Raw genomic sequence first — 20,307 nt, forward strand, 5'->3', positions numbered from 1 at the left:
ACCTTCTCTTAAAAGATAGTCATAACTTACAACTTTGCCTTTCACAGGCCAATGTTACACACCCACAATTTTTAGTGCAACTTCTCCTTCCTGTGGGCATTTCTGTCTCAAGTTGGGAACATACAGCAGGTCTGGAGCAGCAGTTTTATTTGGGTGTGGAAGGCAGCCAAAGGAAACCTGGAATGTGGCAGGAGTGTATTTGTTTGGCAGCCCTGGCATCAGCACTAGTGATCATTTGATACCTCCCCTGTGTAGAGCAGGGATCCTTCAAAGCTGTTGGCTTTGGGGGTGGGCACGGGTGGACCCCTCAGGCTGTAGGGTCTCTCAAGCAGCTAATCATCTCTGACTCAGACAGCTGCTCTGGAGCAGCCCTAAACCCAGTTGCGGGGGGTGCTGGCCTCCAAGGAGCTCTGTGTGTTTTCATCCCCCTAGCCATGAGCAGGGTGCAGTGTAGACCACAAGCAATGAAGCACTAAATTGTGTGGTGCTCACAGAAATCAATAGCCCTTAAAGTTTCCTTGAGTAAGAGTTGTAAATACTGCATATGTTCTATCTGGCTGTGTTTCTTAGAGATACTGAAATTAAGGTTGGAATACATTCACGGTAGAAACCTTAAAAAATACAGCTAAGTGGACAAATGCACCAGTCAGTGTCTTTGTCATCTTAACACAATGCCCAGCATGTGTTAGGGAGTTGAATTATTATAGCTGATCCTTAGTTTTTTTCATCCATGTAATTCTTTGATTGCTTTCAATTGCCTATTGTCTTCTAGGGTTTTAGACAATTTATCAAGTGAGTCTCAGGAAACATCTTAAATGTTCCTGAAATCCTATATCCATCAGATGGTTGGATTCTACTATAAGGACTGGTATTGAAACAAAAATAAAAATAGTAGACGCTTTAATGCTGTTTTGATGTTCACTATCTTGCTAACTGAGGCATCAGCTACCAGCAGGGGTACTACAGGTTTAGCATGATTCCTCATCAGCATTCAGTTGTGTGAGCACTAGTTGTGTGCCCAGCTGCAAACGCTTTCTGAGGAAACAGGAGCATGGACATATGGTAACCTACCAGAGGTGCCTCAGCCTCATCACCCTCTTTTGTTCTTTGTAGTGGCAGGTGCATTTCAGGTGGGCTTCTACATACCAGTTAGCATTTCTAGAGTTCTTATTATGTGCCTGACACTGCCTCCTTCAGTCCTCACAGCAGTCCTTTAGGTACATGTTATCGATCCCATTTTAGAGGTGAGTAAACTAAGGCTCTGAAGTAATATAACTTCTCCACAGTAAAACAGAAGGGTTGGTGCCAGAATTTAAACTCAGGTTTATCTGATTCTGGAGCAAAGTATTCACTGACTAATGACCCCTTGACTTGTTTACACTTTGTAGTGCTTAGTTCTGAGCATTTGTCATTTTCTCAACAGACTCAACAAAATGAAACCAGGAGGCTTTTGGCTGCATCTCACACTGCTTGGAGCCTCCCTGCTGGCTGTGCTGGGATGGATGGGCCCAGGAGCCAACAGAGGACTGAATGTGGATGTGGGAGAGTCCCCGGCGGAGGTATAGTCACATCACGGCTGACATGACATTCAAAACTCATTGCGTTTCAGTGTTACAGTATCTGATTTCCTTTCTACCTTTAGTTTTTATCAAGTAGATTGCAGTGAAAATTAAAATCCTGCCCCCTTTTTGGTAGGGGACAGAAGGAAGCCACGTGTGTTGATAGGGACAGGAGGTTTATATCATACTGTAAGTAATGGTCTGAAATATCTCCAGTGCCAAAAATATATCCCCAAATCAAGCTGTGGTTGTGTGTTTTGTCTTCCACACAGACCCTCCAAAGAATAGCCTTTGTGTATATTTAAGAGCACTCTGAAAGTGCCGACTCACTGGTAGAGCACACCCATGTGAATTAATGAAGTCTTTTAATTATAAAATATGTTTTAAAGGAAATAGACTCCTTTTCAGCTATATAGATAAAAAGAAGCAGGCTGAGTAAGAACTGGCGGGTAGAGGTCCTAAGGGACATGTCCTTAATGAACAGATAAGAATGATTAATGGCACTGTTAGGTATATATAAATGCTTCTAAAGTGCTTGAAAAACTTGTTCTCAAATACCTCCCAGGAGAGTCTCACTATTCTGCTAATTGCCTAGTGAACTCTGCTCTGAAGTAGTGAAGTGGAGTCATAAACTGCATCCAGCCCTGCTCAGGTAGTAGGCCTCATGAATTTGGGGCTCGTGAGGGATGTAGATTTTCTGCAGAAAATGTTTTGTACATGCTGAAGCTTAAGAAACAACTATACCCTTTCATTAAAAGCACCTAGGATTTCCTTGACGATGTGGTGAATACTAATTCTTACCTGAGAGCTTTCCAGGACATCTTAACTTTTATTGTCTTCTGTGATGTGTCCCCTTCTTTTCTCTGTGCGTGCTTCCCGTCCTGTTGAATGAGAAAGAAAAATCACCCCCCAAAGTCAACATTACCCAGAGAGTGAATAATGATACACAGTATATGGTTGGATTAATGTGTTATTTGATCAAAAGACACGATTTCTCTTTCATTATTATTTAATTGTAATGCAATCCCAAACCTGCAAGCCTTAATCTTCAGGGAGCTTCAGAAGTAATTTAACGCGCACACTTTTCCTGCTGAAGTTAGTGTGGCTTCCCTTTGTGGTGAGCAGGTGATTAAATAGAAACGCTCTCTCTCCCATCTAAATCCATGAAGGATGAAACTTAATGCTCTTTTGCAAGAGTTAGAAGGCCAGCTTGCTAGCGAGCCCAGCATTTCCCAATGGGAACCATTTAATTGCGCTACTCATATCCATACAGAGGGAAAATGATCGCTTAAACCCTATAAATATATTGTTGAATGTTTAATAGCAAAGCAAACAGGCAAACACACAGGTATGTGTGTTTAGTCTTCTCACAGTTGGAGCTCATTGGCCCACTGCTTTAAATCACTTATTTCAATTGAGTCAAGCCAATTAAGGGGGGATTTAGCTGGAGGTAAAGCGAAGGTAAGTTGATATCAACATAGGGCCTCTTTATTTTAGCTGTTAACACCCTAATACATTGTATACCAACAAGAAAGAGCAGATGCTACTCATCCTGAGGAAGCGAGGCTTCTTTTTTTGTTGTTTGGGGGTGTTGCCGTGCTGCCCTGTTTGTCCCATTAAGGTTAGGGTTAGAGCCCTGGAGATGCCATTGTCTCCCAGGTTCGGGAACTTCACTGCTTCAGGGAAAGGAAGTGAAGGACTCCCAAAGGCAGGAACAACTGCCCTACCCGCCCAGTTCTCTTTGCTGCAGACTGAGTTTTTGTGAAGTGTTGTAACTTCTGCTCACTGAGTCCGCTTCTGTCAGTTGTTAAATGAGATGAGGGCAGTGTGAATGGGACCAGGACATAGGACAGCATCCATGAATGTTTAGAGGGAGTGGGCAGGACATGTACCATAACTGCTTAGCTCGCTGACCTTGATCGCACTTGATGCATGGCCCCTCCACGCCCTTACTCACTAGGGTCCTCCTGCCCCGGTGCCATCCCTTCTTTTTGCAAGTCTGAATCAGCGCCTGCTCCAAGGTCCAGCTCTGGTTCTTACCTTTTCTCTAGAATCTTCTTTGACCGCTCTTGGTTACATTTGATCTCTTTCTCTGAACTCCTAGTCTCAGTCTTTCCTATCTTTTTCTTAACTCTTATATTTTTATTTTAGCATATGGATGAAGCCATCTTCTTTATCTTTCTCTTCCTTACAGTGTCTAATAATTTTAAGAGGAAAACGGAGGCTTATTGAGTTTTTGAATCAATTGATATTTATTCAACATTTGGTAGTAGTCATAAAGTCACCTTGGTGCTTGCAAATTTCACACTGGACTATCATGTATTTAAGTGAGTTTTTTATACTTCCCTGCATAGCAGGCTCATTTCTCATGAGTGGTCCCCCCAGCAAACCTGAAAGCAGCTTGTGTGCCAAGCCAAGCTTGTACTTTATCAACATCCAGGATAGTCCTGTGTGTTACAGGTTCTGGGTAGTTTCTTCTTTGAATTGTAGCTCTTAATATACCCAGAACTCACTGCCCAAACCATATTAAACTCCTTTAGCAGTTTCCTCAGACAGTCTTATTTTCTAAAAGAATGAAAACCAACAGTTTCCTGAGACTCAATTAAAAAAAAAGAAAAAAAGAAAAAAGAAAAAAAAAACCTTTCCAGGAACTAAATAGTAAAATGTTTTGGTGTGTATTTTCTTCCTGATAGTAGTACTTTCCAAAACATTCATTGACTTAAGATTTTTGAAGTACTTGGAAAGCATTAATAAGATTTGATTTGCCTTTCAAGTTATTATACCAATTACTTGAATGTCCTAAGGGTAGATAAGGATTAAATGACCAATGTGTGTGTGCTTGCACATTTTTAAAGCAATTATAACAAATGTGAATTTTGTTAAATTATTGTTTTATGTACAAAGACTGCAGTTGAAATAGCTTCAAGGAGTTTACCATTCTACAAATGTAGATAAAAGGAAATGTAGCTGGGTGGAGTGCCTCTTTAATAAGAGCTGAGTGACAGGACATGGACTAGAATACGAATGCAATTCTGAATTCAGAGGAAACAATTCTGAGAAATACAACTTATTGAAATTCTGAAATAGTTATATTTTTTCACCCTTTCCCCAATACTCTGGCCAAAATAGATATAGTAGTAAAATCAACATAGGTAGAATTGTATATTGGGGAGACCAGGAAAGTGAGAAGGGATGTGATAACAGTCCCTAAGGGTGCCCCCTCTGGGGGGGCAGGCATGTGTGGGAGGGTCCCCTCCCCTTTGAGCCCTGGATGCTGTGTTGCCATCACCCACTGGGCTCTGGGATTGGATGGCAGCCGTCACACAGCCTTATGCATTCTTCTTGATTTTACTGAAATTTTCCTGAATTGTTCTTACCCATAGTTTCTAGTCACGCACTAAATATCTGTAAATATTAATACTGGTTCCATTTAAAATTGTTAGCTTTATATGCCTTGGTGCTTATAGACCAGAGAGAGATATGCTTTGAGGTCAGACACCATTTGCTTTCAAGTGCGAGTGAAGTCTCATAAGGGTCTTGGAGGAAAAAATACGTCGGAGTGGTATGAGCAGTCAGGATGCTTCCTGTCCTCCCTAACCCCAGGGGTCCGCCTGAGAGAGCAGGATCCTACCCTGGTTGACCAACCCTCCCCCTTTCTGCAGGTGTTGGCCCCAGATGCTGACTGCACTCCTGCCCCTGTGAGGACACCTTCAAACTGCAGAGAACTTGAGTGCTCTGGCTTCTTTCTGCATTGGTTGGGCATTCCGGAGGACTCGGGGTGCTAAGCCTGAGCATTAATTTAAAAATTGCTTTTCTTCCCTAGTACGTGTCCTCGCTCTTGCACACCTGATTGAATTCAAGACAACGCTCCCCTGCCCTTCCTAGCGACGTTCTCCCCCGCACCCCCCACCCCATGCCCCTGACTTCTTTTTGATTGATTGCTGGGGAAGAGCAGTTGATCCCTCTGGCCCTTCACTCTGTTTGTGGGTGTGGAGAACACCAACTCCCTCCTCCCTGTGAACAGACAGGGTCCAGGCTGGATACGTAGCATTTTCCAAGCCTCATCTGCAGTACAGGCCTACATGCAGCTTCTGTGTCTGTTTTCTGCAGAATCACCCTTCCTAAACACTCCCTAGCGCCGACTCCAGCACTTGACTAGCTTTCGAAGAGGACTCTGGGCAAGGTGTCTCAGCAGGAGGCATGAGTGGGCCTTTCACCCCTCACTGGGTGTGGCGCTCTGGGATGCGAGTGGCACCCTGATATGAATCCAGGACTTCTGCTGCGGGGGAGGTGCTGGCAGAGGGGGGCCTCTTCTCTGGTCCTCCAACTCTCGGCCGTGGCTGCCTGCTTATTACTGTGTGTCAGAGGGTGTGGATGTTAGTTTCTTAGGTAGAATTGGGAGAGCGCAATCTCCCATCTGCAGATGTGAGTAAATCCATAATTTCCAAGGTGAAGGGTGGTGGCAAATACTCCAAGTCCTGAGACGTTGGATGAGCCGGTTCCCACCTTCAGAGACTGCGGGCTGTGCCTACTCCTGTCCAGTGTCTCTTGAGCGTCAATGTGCTTGTGAACAGGCCCCGATACTTCCAGTCTCTGAGGAAAGTGGGCAGAAAAGCCCTAGAGGTGTCCTGCACCCCACCCCACCCCCATGCACACATTCAAGAAGAGACTTCAGTTGGTGATGAACCCTGGCCATTTTTAGCTTCTTGCTAACTTGATGACGCTGACTGCAGTCAGGAAAAGGAGAGAAACACACAGGTTGCAGTCATGCCTGGAAATAGCTTGCCGTGAAATTGGCTTGGGGGAGGGGAGACAGGGAGAGGTAGGTGAGGGAAGAGGTGAATTGAAACAGCCCGTGTTTGGGAGTCGTTTTCACCCATTGTCAAGCAAGCAGGCAGAGAGGTAAACTTAGATCTCTGAATCCTGGGTTCCACCCTGACTTGTCCGTAGGTAATTTAAATCCGGAGGGTCAGCCCACACTCCCATGATCTCACCATCACCTGTGCCACCCGTGCTGGTGTCCTGCCCAGTTTCTGTCCCCAGCGCCCAGCCAGGCTGCTTTGGGGATCACAGCTGCTGGGCTGGGGCTGTGTTTGGGGGTCTTGTTTTGCTCCTAGCAAGCCTTATACTCTGGGCCAGTTAATGCACTTTGTGCCGCTTTTGTATTTTGAGATTGTAGTTGGCAGAGTTTTAATTGGCTCTGAAAAGTTCTGTGATCCAGGAAAACAAACATTTATGAGTTCACAGAAAACCATTATTCTTCCTCTTAATTTAGCATTTACTCATCTAACTATTTTATTTATGCCTTTGCTGTTAAATAATCTAGGCTTCTCTAGGAAACATCCCACCCTTGTAATCAGGACATCAGGCCATGTGTTGTAAATGGGGCTCTGATTTCCATTTTTCAGGGACTTGGTAGCATCAGTTCCACCAGGCCCCAATCATCTGCTCGATTTATTCTCTGTGACTTGTGGGTTCTCTCTCTTGTTTGCCATTCAGAGAGCAGTGAATGCCGTGTTGGTGTTAGACTCTAAAAGCCCTGTGCGTGGGCTCTACTTGCCTGTCCTGCAAGCCAGGGCCATTGGCCTTTTGCCTCCACTGCTGTGGTTTCTGCTCTGAGGCTTCAGGGCCTCATCTTGTCACAAGCCCCATGGGAGAGGGAGGGCACTAGCTCTGGAGATGGAGGGCATAGCGTGGGAGGGGTCCAGTACCTGAGAAAACTGCAGCAGGGCCAGGCCCTTGCTGTTTGGTGAAGGAGCCCCCCCAGGGCTTGGAGAAGCCATCTGTCCATTGGGCCAGGCCCCTGCCTTGTTTGGCCACACACATTTGCATCTTGGCCTTAGGCATTCCCTGAGTTAGGAAGGCTTGGACGCAGAGAAACCTAATCTCTTTCATCATGGGATCCTGGTTCTAATGCCTCGGGATTTCTTTCTTTCAAAAAGTAAAACCTGGGTGTCCTCACGTACTCCTTCATGTGAGTGGGGCCTCTAGCTTTCCCTGGGGACCTAGCCTCATGCTTTGCTCAGGGACTATAGTGAAATTCAGAAAATAAAATTAATTTCGCTTCAGCTTAATTTTAAAATGTCTCCCAGACAGTACTTCCGGACTTAGTAGTCCAGTAGGGAGTGGTGACACAGAATCCAGCCCTGAATGGACCCCTGCCGGGTACAGAGTGGAACAGAATTCTGTCAGAAGGGGGCGGGGAGGGGCAGGGCAGCTAGTGGGTCACCTCGTGCTTCACCTCATGCTTCTTCCCCTTTTCCGAGGGCCGCTGTCATGCAATCAGGTTTCAGAGGAAATAGTCCCCAAGGGAAGAATCTGTGTTTAGTGAGATCGGAGAGAAGTGGGGTTTGGGGGGTGGGAGTGGGAGAGTGGAGGAAGAGGGCTGTGAAAGGTGATTGCTGGATCAGTGAATAGAAGTGCACAGGTCTGGCTGTTGCGCTGGGGATGACACGGGGTATGTGCCAAAGGCCAGCGATCCGCCGATGTTTGATGGCTTGGCCTTCTCTCCGCAGTCCACCGTAAAGCCCGCCAGCCTTTTTACTCCCAAGACTCGAGAAATGACCCACCGAGGGAGAACAAATCAGAGCCCCTGAAGCACCATAGCAGCCTTCTAGCTCAGAAACGCCGTCAGCCACGAGCCTGTGCAACTCGGGGTGAGAACACAGGACTCCCATTTGGGCTCTGTGTCCAAGGTCTAGCCTGGCACAGCTAGCTCCCTGGACTTGAACCATTCCCTTCTCTTCTCCGGGCTTCCGTTTCCTCATGCGGAGAGTGAGGGGGTGGTCAAGATGCCGACTGAGATCCCTTTCAGGTTGTCTTCCCATCTAAATTCTGCTGCAGACTGTGCCCCTTTAAAACATGAGCAGAAGGCTCAGAGTGTCCTATCAGATGGAATCCTACCTCTCTTTCTTAATCCTGTATGGCCAGGCAACAGGTGTGAAGTCTGAAGGCATGACCTGCCTTGCTTTGTCTGAAGTCTCCTTGGGTGCGCTCCTCTGGGAAGGGATAGCATGTGAGGAGTTCTCCATGCAGGCCATGTGGGGGTGGAACCATATGGGCTCTGTCTGATCAGAAACACTCCCCCGTCCCTCATACAGACCTGGGTTCAAAGAAGGCTCCCCTGGGGTACGTGCTGATGCCACAGCCGCCAGTGGCTTGCTGATGTCAGGGGGAGCAGTCCTCAGCATACTGAGCTGGAAAGGAACTGGAATTGATTGTCTTATTCAGTGTCTAATAAAGACGAACTATCTGCTGTGTGCCTGGAACTGTGCTCAGAGAAGGGCTTCCTAGACCTTTTGACTTCACAAGCAGAAAAATGAAAACCTTTTAAAGAATAAACTCAGCTGACTCCTGGAATACCTATCTCCTCTTTATTTATAACTTTATTTACACTTTATTATTTATAAAAAAGAATAAAGGCCAGACTCACAGAACTAAGGGCAGTCCCTCCCTCGGAAGCCTTCCACTGGCACGTCCTATATTGCCTGGGCAGGTGTGTTGTGTCTGAGGCCCAGTCAGAATGTAACTGAGAATCACAGAAACATTGATCTAGATCACAGGGAACTGAAACCCATGGAAGCATGTGGTGGCCTGGCCTTGAATTTCCTGGTGATCTGGAATCCAAGCCCTGTTGAGACACTAGGTCCCAGGCCTAGATCCAGGGTTGTTCTCTGAGGTGTCTGTCCTAATTTCATGGCTGGAAATACCTAGCTCCAAGATAGGTAGGGTGGATGCTTATCCCAGAAAGAGGCCCCTGGGCCCTCTACGTAGGTCGGGGGAGTCCCCCTGCAGAGAGGTTCCCATTGTCACATCCAGTACTCGTCTATGTGGAGGTGACAGGTGTGGCTGGTGTGTAAAGGGGTAGTGGGGTGCAGGATTTCTTGTTCACGGTCTTGAAAATTTCTTGCCATCTCTTTAACCTGCTCATGAAAACTGACACACCACTACTATTTGGTGGGCAACTTCTTCCTCCTAATAAAAGGCAGTCTCGTTCTACTCCCAGTCACGAGTAAGAAAACTCAGCAGAGTTTGCTCTTGGCTGGAGTGAAGAATGGAGGGTGAGTGACCAGTGGGACTCGGGTCTTCCCTCGGTCAAGGGGTGCATTTCAGCCTGACTCTATGCTGGGTAGGAGTGGAGAAGCTGGTGCTGATGAGAGGCGGGGGTTGGCCTGCAGGGAACAGCCACTGGCTTCCCTCCAGCTGCAGGAGGTTCTAGAAGAGCACGTGAGCGATTGTTTGATAATTCACCTGGAGGCTGAGCCCTGCTTTTCCCCACTTCCCAGTGTTCCAAGAGGATCTTGAGTTCAAATTGAAACCCTTCTGAGGGCTTAGTTGGAAAGGAAAGCTCCCACTGTTGCTTCTGTTAAAATATTTTAAACATCAAGGGTCTGGATAAGGATAGAAAGTGTATGTGTGTATTTTTTTAAGAGTTGAGAAGTCGTCCCTGTATTTCTCAGAAAAGTCCTTTCCAGAGAGTGCCACTGGTGACCAGAGCCCTTAATGGAGTAGGAAGTGGCTTAAGAACCTTGTCGGCTGGCCACGTACCCAGCTGTGAAGGAATTGGCAGCTTGGTCCAGCCACAGAGGTGGCAGGTGCCAACGTGACCACCTGGGTTTTGGCCCCTGCCTCTGTGGCATGGCCTGTTTTTCTGACCGCACTTCTCTCTCTGCTCAGGCTGAGAGTTCTCTGTGCTTTCGGTGGCTTGTTGGCTGGTGGTGGGCAAGCTCCTGGCATAGACAACCTCATGCAGGCAGCTATCCCCGCCTAACTGAATTTCCTCTTTCTCCTCCACGATGTTTATTGTTGGTTTAAAACCCCATAGTTGCTTTTTCCAGCTGAGGCCAAATCACTCACTCATTGCGCTGCTTCCTAAGGAATCTCCTGTCCTGCCTTTGACTGAGGGGCCCCTCAAGTCGGAGTGCCCACGGGCTCAGATCTGCTTCTTCCCTGCCAGCTGTGTGGCTGAGGGAAGTTCCTTACACTCTGACCTTCAGGGTGGCATTGAGTAAAATGCAGGTGATAAAAGCCCCGATTTCAGAGTTGTCATGAGGAGTAAGATGGTGCACATAATACCTGCATGGGCACCTGCTCAGAACAGGGCAGTCAGAGCTGCATTGGTGTCCATGATCTCAAAACCCCACTAAGTACCCATCAAGGAGACTGTGCCGTGGCTGTGTGTCACCACCAGCTGCAGTACTCGTCACTCAGTGTTTAACAGGGCGGCTCTTGGGGGTGGGAGGGTCCTCTTTCTGGTGGAATGGTCAGTGTTCTGGGGTCTGGGCCCCTGGACCCCCAGTGTCCAGGGGAACCTGGTACGCAGTAGGATGTTCAGATACTTGTCAAGTAAGTGAATGAGTCAGCAATCTTTTATTATCTGTTTTGGCATCATGCAGGGATTTAGGCAAGGTGACTTGAGTTTTTAGGACTCCTTACAGAGGAAATCTCAGGAGAGACCAGACTGTTCTTTGGTTTCCACTTATAGTAGAATATCATCACAGTTTCAAATCTTTCCAGCATCCTTAGTGAATCAGTAGGTGCTTAAAAGAGTCCTGTGGGTTGTGTATGGGAGACAGAGGAGGAATCCTTGACTCATTTGCTGTCTCCTCCATAGAGTGGTCCTAGGGCCTGCTGACCCCGATGATCCCTCTGCCAAGAGGCCAGCACACCAGGCAGGCACACCAGACCCTCACCCAAAATGGGAACCTGCGAGTGCAGTGTAAACGCAAATGCAGGATGTTCTGTTTATGCTTCAGCTTTTCAGGATCAGCAGAAGCAGTCTGTGGCTGCATGGAAGGCGGCTGCCAACTGTCCCTGCAAAGGGAGGAAGGGATTGAGGGCAGTGAGAACAGAAGTTGTCTTTGGGCGTATTGTTAAGTAGGAGTAAGGCTCCTGATGGCTTTTCTTGACGCTAACTCTTAGGTCAATTACGGTAAAAGCTTGCTTAAGCTGTTCTATCATTTAAAGCTTGCTCTCTCAATAAACAGAACTCTTCCCATTTATTTGCCTTTCTGTCCTTGCATTTAAAACATGCTGGAAAACTTCCTCTATAGAAGAGACATCAGGTTTCTGTAGTTCTGCTGATGCCACATTTTGTGCATTCATTCTGGGGAAGTAGACTTTCACGTGGAGACACCAGGAGATGTCAAATGGAAGAGGCCTGCCAGGCGTCGCTCTAATTGGAGTGCTTCTAAAATGTGCCCCACTCTGCTTCCTCTTCTTCCTCCGCTCTCTTCTGTTTGGTTGTTACATATGCTGTTGTTTTCACTTAGGCATTTGGCTGTGAAGAGTGGGATTCTCTGCCTCGTGCTTGGGTGTTCATCACCTGGCAGTGTAGCTTAGAAGTATGTCTTTGTGTCCCAAAGCAGAACTTCCCACTTGACCTTCTTAGGATGCTATCTATGCACCTACCTGGTGTGGGTCTCTGGACCCCGGGATATCTGGGCCAACTGGGACATTGGGAGATCTTAAATCTCAGTCATCAGTAGGTATCCACTGAGTGTCCTGCTGTGTGCTTGGCCCTGTCCCAGGGCCAGCTGGTTGACAAGAAATGGGATTGCGATTTTGTTTTTAGGGCTTGAGGACCAGTGGGAAGTTAGAGGGTGATGGAGCACTTGGCTATTGCTGAGCAGAGTCTGAGTTAGCAGAAAGAATGTGACCCTCTGTCAACATTAGCCTGAAGGAAATTAGGTGTCTTTCTTGAGTAATACAGGAGGAAGTAGCTCTCGGTTTCCCTGCTTCCATTGGTCCACCCCTGGTCCCAGAGCAGATGCTTGTTCTCATAGTCCAGACTTTCTCCTCTCCAGAGGGGTCGTGGCTAATGGCAGATCTAGTGTCACAGGTTCGTCTGTGACCCATGGTTCAGCTGCTCTTGAGCCCTCAGAGGGTTGGTTAGGGGCTGGAAGAAGCTGGCATCTCAGGGTGTCACCCACACAGGCCGAACACAGTGGTGACTGCAGCAGCTGGTGGTGTCTGGGGCTCAGTTTCAACCAGAGCCCCTCACCACTTCCAGAACTTGTCCACCAGAGCAGGGTCTACACCCCTCTGGGGTCTCTCCTAAGGTGGTTCTACCTGATATGGCCCCGTCCTTCTTGCTGGGTCAGAGGACTTTGGTGTTGGGGAGGGATGACCGCTCGTCATTGAGGTCCTGTCTCGCTGAGGGTCCTGCAGCATGAGACACTACCGCCCCGGTGCCCAAACTGCTGTACCTGCAAGTCTTAGCTCTTGCTTTTGAGTCCCAGCTTGAGCTAGGTGTCCATCCTTGTCCAACTGGTTGTACCAGTTGGTTTGGCAATTTATAGGAAGAAAACACTTCTGCGGCCATGCTGACTAGGACAAAATTATCTGTGATTCATGAAACATTTTAGATGAAAACATATAATAAACTTTAAACCTTATCTTATTCAAAATGACGGTTCCTGTGTTGCCAGAAAGGATGGTCCTGAGCTGCATTCTATAGGAAATACCTGTGTGTGGTGGGCTGACGTCTCACCACAGGATTATGAGAAGAGAAAGGGAATAATCACAAACAGTTCTAAGAAATATACGTGTGCACATGGCGAGCAGTTAATGCGGTATGGAATACATGCAGTTAGCAGTGTGGGCCCAACTGTGGGTGACGGGAGAGTTGAGAGCAGAGAGGCACTGGGTGGGAGGCAGGCTTGGGAAGGACCTCTTGGAGGTGGAGGGCTTTGGAGGGGCTGGCAGAGATGTGGGTGGGGAGAAGACTTCAGTATTTAAGTAGGAGGCACCCTCCGCGTGTAGGTGTGGGCTGGAACAGGACTGTGTCTAGTGGGAAGGGAGAAGGGGAGGGGCTGGTGGGTGTGGTGCCCAGGCCTGCTGGCAGAGGGACTCATGAGGGCCCCTTGGTGGCCATGAGCAGAATCACCTTCCAATGTACTTGTGTACAAAGAAGGGTTATCTTGAGGCCCCAGAGACCTGCTGGAGCCCGGCAGGTTGCCTGGGGGGCTCAGGGTGCAGAGTAGTTAGGCGGCCTGGCCCCCTTCTCCCCTCTTCCCAGCTTCACCGTCTCCCCCCTCTGCCTCTCTCTTCTCTGCCTGTTTTCTCTGGAGACTGGCCTTTCTGCCAACCTGCAACTCCCGCCTCATAGCCTGTACCTTGCACCGTGCCCTGCCACCACACGGCCTCTGGCCCCAGGGCCCTGGGTCACCCAGCTGAGGTCTGGCCGCTGAAAACCGGGTTGGCTCGACTAGGGCAAGCGTCTGCCCTAGTACGTTACCTGTGGCCAGGGGACAGGTGCTCAGAGGTGACGTCCCATTCAGGGGCTCTGAGCAGAAGCTGCCGGTACGGGCCTGGGAGGTTCCGGTAAAGGAGCACAAGAGCATGTCACCAGGGGTGGATGGGGTGGCAGGGCTGAGGAGCCAGCCTCCACCCCCTCAGCACTCAGAGCCATGTGTGCTGAGTTTTCAGCAGTGTGGGTGTTTTATCAAGTTGAGCCTTCCCACCTTTCAGAGCTGGAATTGGGGGTAGGAGGGCCTGCCTGCCTGGTCTTAAATCTTTGCTCTTCTGCTTCAAGCACCCAGCTTCCTCTGCCTGACTCACTGGTACCCTCCGCACACCAGCCTGGCCTGTCTGCAGCTGGGCAGCTCAGAAGCCCAGCTTACCATCCCTGGGTTATCCCAGTTGGTAGGCAGGCTGTAAAGGATGCCTGACTTCTGTGGGCTGACTCACGTCTTGCCAGCCCTCACCCTGACCCTCCCAGCCCTCCTGGTGCCTGTGCTCCCTGTGCCTGTGTTCACGTCCTGCCCCCATCAAATTGACTAAAGGGCAGCAGGCTTTGGGGCTTGGAGGTGGCCCTGTGACTCCAGAGTTCATACGTCTTGTAGGGCAGGGAGCTCCTTAGTGCAGCTGCTTTGAGGTTTAGCTGGAACTGTTCTTGTGAAGAAAGATGGGGCTACACGGGAGAGGAGTCATGGCTTTATGAGATGCTTGTTCTTAGAATCGACCCTAAGAATCCAGTGAGTAACGTCACAGTCGAGCTGCCGTGAGATAATTAGGCCAGTCACCGTGGAAAACGAGACACGATGGATGCCCCCCAGTTCTGGGGCTGAGCTTTGCTCCCAGCCAGGTGCAGAGTCTTGTTGCATTAGGAACTGGGGTTTTGCTATCGTGTCTGTTTCTGGGTAACTAAGAATTATGGAGTGTTAGGGAAACAGGGACACCTCCAGAGCGGGCATGTCAGGGCAGGGTAGCTTTTGGAGCTCAGAGCTGGGCATCTGAATGACACTTCTCATCCTTCCTCTGCAGGCATGAGGAGGAAATTCCTGATGGTGACACCTTTGAATTCCATAGCTGTTAATGTTGATAATATTGATTAACAGCTATCGTTTTGTCACAGCTTTAAGTACATTACTTCATCGACTTCTCAAAAATATTCTATGAGGTACCATTAAGTTGCTTATTTTATACGTGTGGGAATGGAGGCTTCAAGATGATGGGTGAGTTGTCTGATGTCTCCTTTGTGTTAAGTGGTGAAGCTCGACTTTGTACCTGGCACTCTGTCTGCGTGTTCCTCACAAGCTCCAGCTGTACTTTTACCCAGCCCTCCCCCTTTACGTATTTTTGAGGCTAAGAAAGGGACATTTGATGATGATGAGCTTTGAAGGCCAACACAGACTCTCTCACATCAGATGAGGTATCCCCACCTCTCAGAGGGCAGCACAGCTTGAGGTAGCCTCCTGACCTTCCCTGTGGGGAGTGGCAGAGTGTGTCCTGTCTGTATTCACACCCTGGCTCCGCAGTACACACCCCTGGCTCTTATCTTCTCCCACTGTGGGAAGGGGCCTAGGGGGCAGCCATGGAATCCACAAGGATGAACATCTCTTAGGTTGTCTTCTTCTGTTTTTCAAGGAGATCTGGTGGGGGCTTTGCGGTCACTGCCCTGTGGGTCCCTGAGCATCTGCCCTCATGTAGGGCAGAGCCTGGCCAGGCCCACTGCTGTGCCTGTGCATGTGGAAAGGTGAGTCTCTGGGCTCTGGATGGAGACCTAAGCATGAGGCTGTGTGGTGCTCTCTGTTTCTGCTTCTAAGAGTTGGCCTTGGGAAGTGTCTAAGGGTTGGTGAGAAATGTCTCCCTTTCAGAAACTGGATTCTGGGACCTTGACCTTAGGGAAGAGGCAAGAGTCCCAGCATTGGCAACCAAGATGACCAAGGTGGTTACTGTCAGATACAGGTTTCTGGAGGGTCAGGAATCCCAGTGGGAAAATGTTGATCCTTGCTGACTCTTCCAGCAGCCACTGGAAGAGAGCAAGGGGGTCAGTGATGGGTTACAGCCAGAGGCAAGCTCCTTATGCTCCTGCTGTCAGGGGAAGGCTGTCATGAGGGTGGTCCTCTCTTCCCCTGAGGCGGGAGTGGTAGGGCAGCCCCAGGTACATGGGGCACTAAGCTTGGCCCAGCTGTGGTAGCAGGCAGTGGCTCCTTCAGAAGTATGCCTAACTCCTCCAGGCAGGTGAGCACACCAGGAAGTCTCAGTCCCTGCCCCATGGACGGAGGAGGAGAGGGCAGCTCTGGGGGCGGGGCAGGGATATATAGAGTGCCCACTGCAGAACACCGAAGGGAAGGAACCCTGGCATTTAAGTGTGCTGGAGCCAATCAGCCAGTGGGCAGCCCCAGAGGGTCAGAGAAAGTCAGGGAAGACAGCCTGGGGCAGGGGTAGGCAGAGGGGCAGCGTGTTGATGGTTCACGGTTCACACTGTTCCAGCTGATGGAGCCCTCCCGCCACCCTGTCTCTGCCCGTCATTGCCCACTGGAGCAGAACTGTTGGCCCCTCCCTGCTCCAGAGGCCCTGAAACACTGAAGGGCACCTCTTTGGTTCTAGACACTATGCTCCAGACAGAGGGGCAGTGTGACCCCCTGACAGCCCCCCAGATGCTGTCTGTGGCTGGGAACTGGTAAGTTACAGCAGCCACCAAGCACACGTCCTCTGTCAGGTCTCCCAGCAGTCTCCCAGGCACTACCCTGAATCCCACCTTACGGCCGAGGAGACCGAGCTGAATGTTACCACCGTGGAGCTGAAGGCCCAAGGTGCTAGGGCCCAGAGGGGCGTCTTTGCAGCCACTCAGAGCCAGCTCGTGTGCTCCAGGCCAGTTGCCCTGTTTGCCCCGTCCCTGGGGAGCGGGGAGGCGCCCAGCTCTGGGTGCTGAGCCTGCCCTTCCCCCCAGTACCCAGTGGCCGCTGAGATCTGCTGAGACCTGGGTGTTGGGGTGGCATCACTCCCTGTGGCCGTCTACCTGCTTTACTAAATCGTGCTGGGAACGAGAAATTGGTGCCACTATGCAGCGTCTGTGCCTGGGAGAGCCTTACTGGCACCTGCAGAAGCCGTGGTCCTCTGGAGGCTGCCCAGCACCGCAGTGAGCAGCAGCAACAAGCAGAGAGAGAGAGCCCCGTTCTGGGGAGAGAGTTTGTAAGATACTTGGGTCGTCCAATGCTTCCCAATCGGGTCCATACATTGGAACCAGCTTTCTAAGGATACTGATGTGGGTGTCCCAGCCCTAGACATTGTGATTTAATTGGTTTGAGGTGTGGTCTGAGCTCTGGATTGTTTAAAACATCTCCGTTTGAGAACCACTGGGTTAGCGTGTGGAGGAAGTGCAGATAGAATGCCCACTTCTCTCATCGTTGTTCTTCTCAGCAAATGTTCTTCAGGGGCAGAAACGATTCCACCCGTTGGAGACAAAGCCCCCATGTGTTTCTCCTCAAGTGCAAGGCCCTCTGGGAGGTGCGGGTGACTAAGGCTAGCCTGGCTCCTGACTGGCAGGTGGAGGGTAGGCATCTCTCTAGCCAAGTTGATGCTCACTGTTCTTCACACACACCTCATTCTATTCTCATGCCCACCTTCTAGGCACTGCTATGAATGTCATCTCACAGCTGAGCCAGCTCACGCTCCTGGAACATCCTGCTTAAGTGCAGCAAGACACCGACAGGGGAAAAAAAACTGTTTTACTTGGGACTCTCGGAAGGGCCAGCTGCTAAGTGAATAGCAATCCACCTATGCTCACCATTGGGTGCCTTTCTTTCTTTTTGACTCTGTTATCAAAGAAAATTGAAAAAGAGCCTTATTGTGCTTAAAGGCTTTTTAATTATATATAACTTATTTAAACTACTTGAGGTTCCATTTTTAATACAAGTTTATAGTGGTACAATGAATGTGCTTTCTAATCAAAGTGTGTTTGTGGATTTATCTCCCTCTATAGAAGCAGATACCCTGAGCCAGGCCAATTATTTATTCAGACAACAATAAAAAATTGCCAAGAGTCAAGTGGGAGGCATGGTGGTAGAGGCTCGTGGGGTGGCATTGGGAGTTCCACCTTGAAGGAGGTGGGCGTGGAGAGGGCTCAGCACACAGAAGTGGCCATTGTGATGCTTGCTGCCATTTCTGGGGCCACAACTGCTTCCAGTGCTGGTTCTCGCTGCTGATGCCACGGCTGTGGATGGGGAGATAGTGAGAGAGACATGGGCTTGCATGGTGGCTCAAAGGGATGACGGAACAGTCATGAGCAGGGGAGGTCATGCTCTGCACAGCAGCGGAGCAGGGGACAGATCTGTACTCAGATAACAGCCCCTGGAGGGGCCCTCCCTGACTACCTTATCTATCGTTCTATCTCCTTTCCCTGCTTTGTTTGTGACCATGACACGTCTTACTATGGCATGTTCCATACATTTCCTTTGCTTGTTTGTTGTCTGTCTCTCTGTGTGAGATCATAGCTTCATAGGGATAAGGACTGTGGCTGTCCTGGCATTACTGTGTCCCCAGGACAGTCAATATTTATTGAATGAATAAATATATGGACAGATGAAAGTAAGAATAAATGAATGGGGCAGGAGACTTACCAGGAACTCTGCTGGGAGTCCTGAGTGAGGGGCCGAGTGTCTCAGGGAGCATCAAGATGATGGAAATGGCAGGATAAGGCCTGACAAAATGCTTCTGCAAGGCAAGCCCACAGAAGCAGGAAGTGATGAATGAGGAAGCGAAGGTGATGCCCAGGGGGACAGAGGGGCCACTGGCCAACCAGGAAGACCAGTCTCTCATCTTATTTCTGGGCAAGATGAGAGAGAGACTCTGGTTGCAATGCTTGGACTAAGGGGTCTTAGCTATTTCTTTTGCTGGGAGTGAGTATGCCTGACCTTAGTGTGCTCACTTTCGCACCCACCCCAGTCTTTTCCTGTTCCCTACTTGTGCTCATAAAGAGGTGTGTCTGGGGTGGAGACTTGGACTCAAGTGCAGGGGGCATGGACAAGCAGCCAGTTACCCATTTCAGTTTGGTCTGCCAGGCACATTTTAGCTACTCTCTAAACTCAGCCTGTGAAACTCTAAGACTGTGACTGATGCAGATAGCTATGGAAGAGCCCTTGAGAAAATAGGCAACAAACAACTTACCGGTTACTCAGCTAATGTGATGGAAGTTGCCAAGGGAGGAATGAATGAATGTAAAAAGAAATACAGCTGGATTGTGTGCCACATGTTTATTATTCAGTAAATATTGTGTGGTTTGGGGGGGAAAGGAGCCCCAACATGGCTCTGTAACTTTTTCCATCTTTAAGTCAGATGATCTATATCTGTGACCCATCCCCAATCCATGTGCGAAAACAAGAATGAAAAATAGACGTAGACATGAGAACTCTGCTGGAGGGCAGCCTTTCCCCCTCTTTTGTCTTTTAATTTTCTAGACACAAGTTATTCTAAACCTCATTGTGGGCTTACAGCTGGCAGAAGGAAAAAAGTGGCAGGTTTGAATATCACATTAAACAGGTTGATGCTAAGTTACATTATCTTTTGGATGGTACCTGGAGGGGGTAGTGAATAATTAAAACGCTGTCCCTCTCCCTCCCAGGGGCCATCTGTCCTCCCCCGAACACCCCCAAGAGCAGAGCCAGCACAAGACAGGACAAGTGGGGGAGACGAAGCTGCCCAGAATGAGGGAGGCATCCTAGGGTGTTCCTGATCCTGTGGAAACGGAGCTAAAAATGGAAAATATAGAAAGTCAGGCTTCAGCGGCAGTTGGTGTGTTCCACGAGCCTGGAGGAGAGCCTCACTCACCCTGTATTTTCCTCAGGAGATCATGAAATAAACTGGTTTCATCCTTGCAATCAATCTGTTTAGGGCTTATGATAGGCCAGGCCCTGTGCTGGGCTGAGAGAGGAGTGAGATGTGGGCTGTGGGGGAGACAGATGCTGCCCTAGTAATGGCGGTCATGTGTGACCGTGGCACAGTGTAATTAATCCGCTCTGCGTGGTGGGTGGGCTTTGCCGAGCTGCCTGGTGCCCCTGGCAAGGACAGCTGTTAATGAGGTGGTCCCTGGGGTGCCGAGTTAGAGCCCCGTGCTGCTAACTCTTAGGATTGTCCAGCGTGCGGGGATCACGTGTTCTCAAGCAGAAATGTGTATTACTTTCCAAGTCAGAAACGTAATTAGTTTTTCATTTGTTGGGTTGTCAGAGAGGTGAAGCTGGAAAGTGCCCCTCTTTCCTTCTTGGTCTTTTCATCTGACTGTGTGCAGGTGATGGTGTTTAACAAGGTGGCGTGATCAGTCATTGGCGTTTGTTCCATCAAACGTAATCTAATGTTTCCTTGTACGGTCACGTCGGTAGATTCGCCGCAGAAGATGACCTTAGATCCAGAGCCAACTGTTCTTCTTAATTGTAAATTAATAACCCTTAATAGATAGCTTTAAATAATACCAAGAATTTAAAAAGCCCCAAATCCTCAGATACTATTCTACTCATTCTTTACTTTT

The 20,307-nt window shown here is 49.1% G+C and overlaps 1 protein-coding gene across 1 annotated transcript in view; it reads left to right on the forward strand.

Moving 5' to 3' along the window:
* Window positions 1-1,433: 1,433 nt before the first annotated feature.
* Window positions 1,434-20,307, forward strand: part of FSTL4 (follistatin like 4) — a 394,347-nt gene continuing 375,473 nt past the window's right edge. Inside the window, exon 1 of the mRNA XM_057735151.1 lies at window positions 1,434-1,559. Coding sequence (XP_057591134.1) covers window positions 1,434-1,559 — 126 coding nt within the window. The remainder of the gene's footprint in view (window positions 1,560-20,307) is intronic.

Source organism: Hippopotamus amphibius, chromosome 1 (assembly GCF_030028045.1).
Source record: "Hippopotamus amphibius kiboko isolate mHipAmp2 chromosome 1, mHipAmp2.hap2, whole genome shotgun sequence".
Classification (NCBI taxonomy): domain Eukaryota; kingdom Metazoa; phylum Chordata; class Mammalia; order Artiodactyla; family Hippopotamidae; genus Hippopotamus; species Hippopotamus amphibius.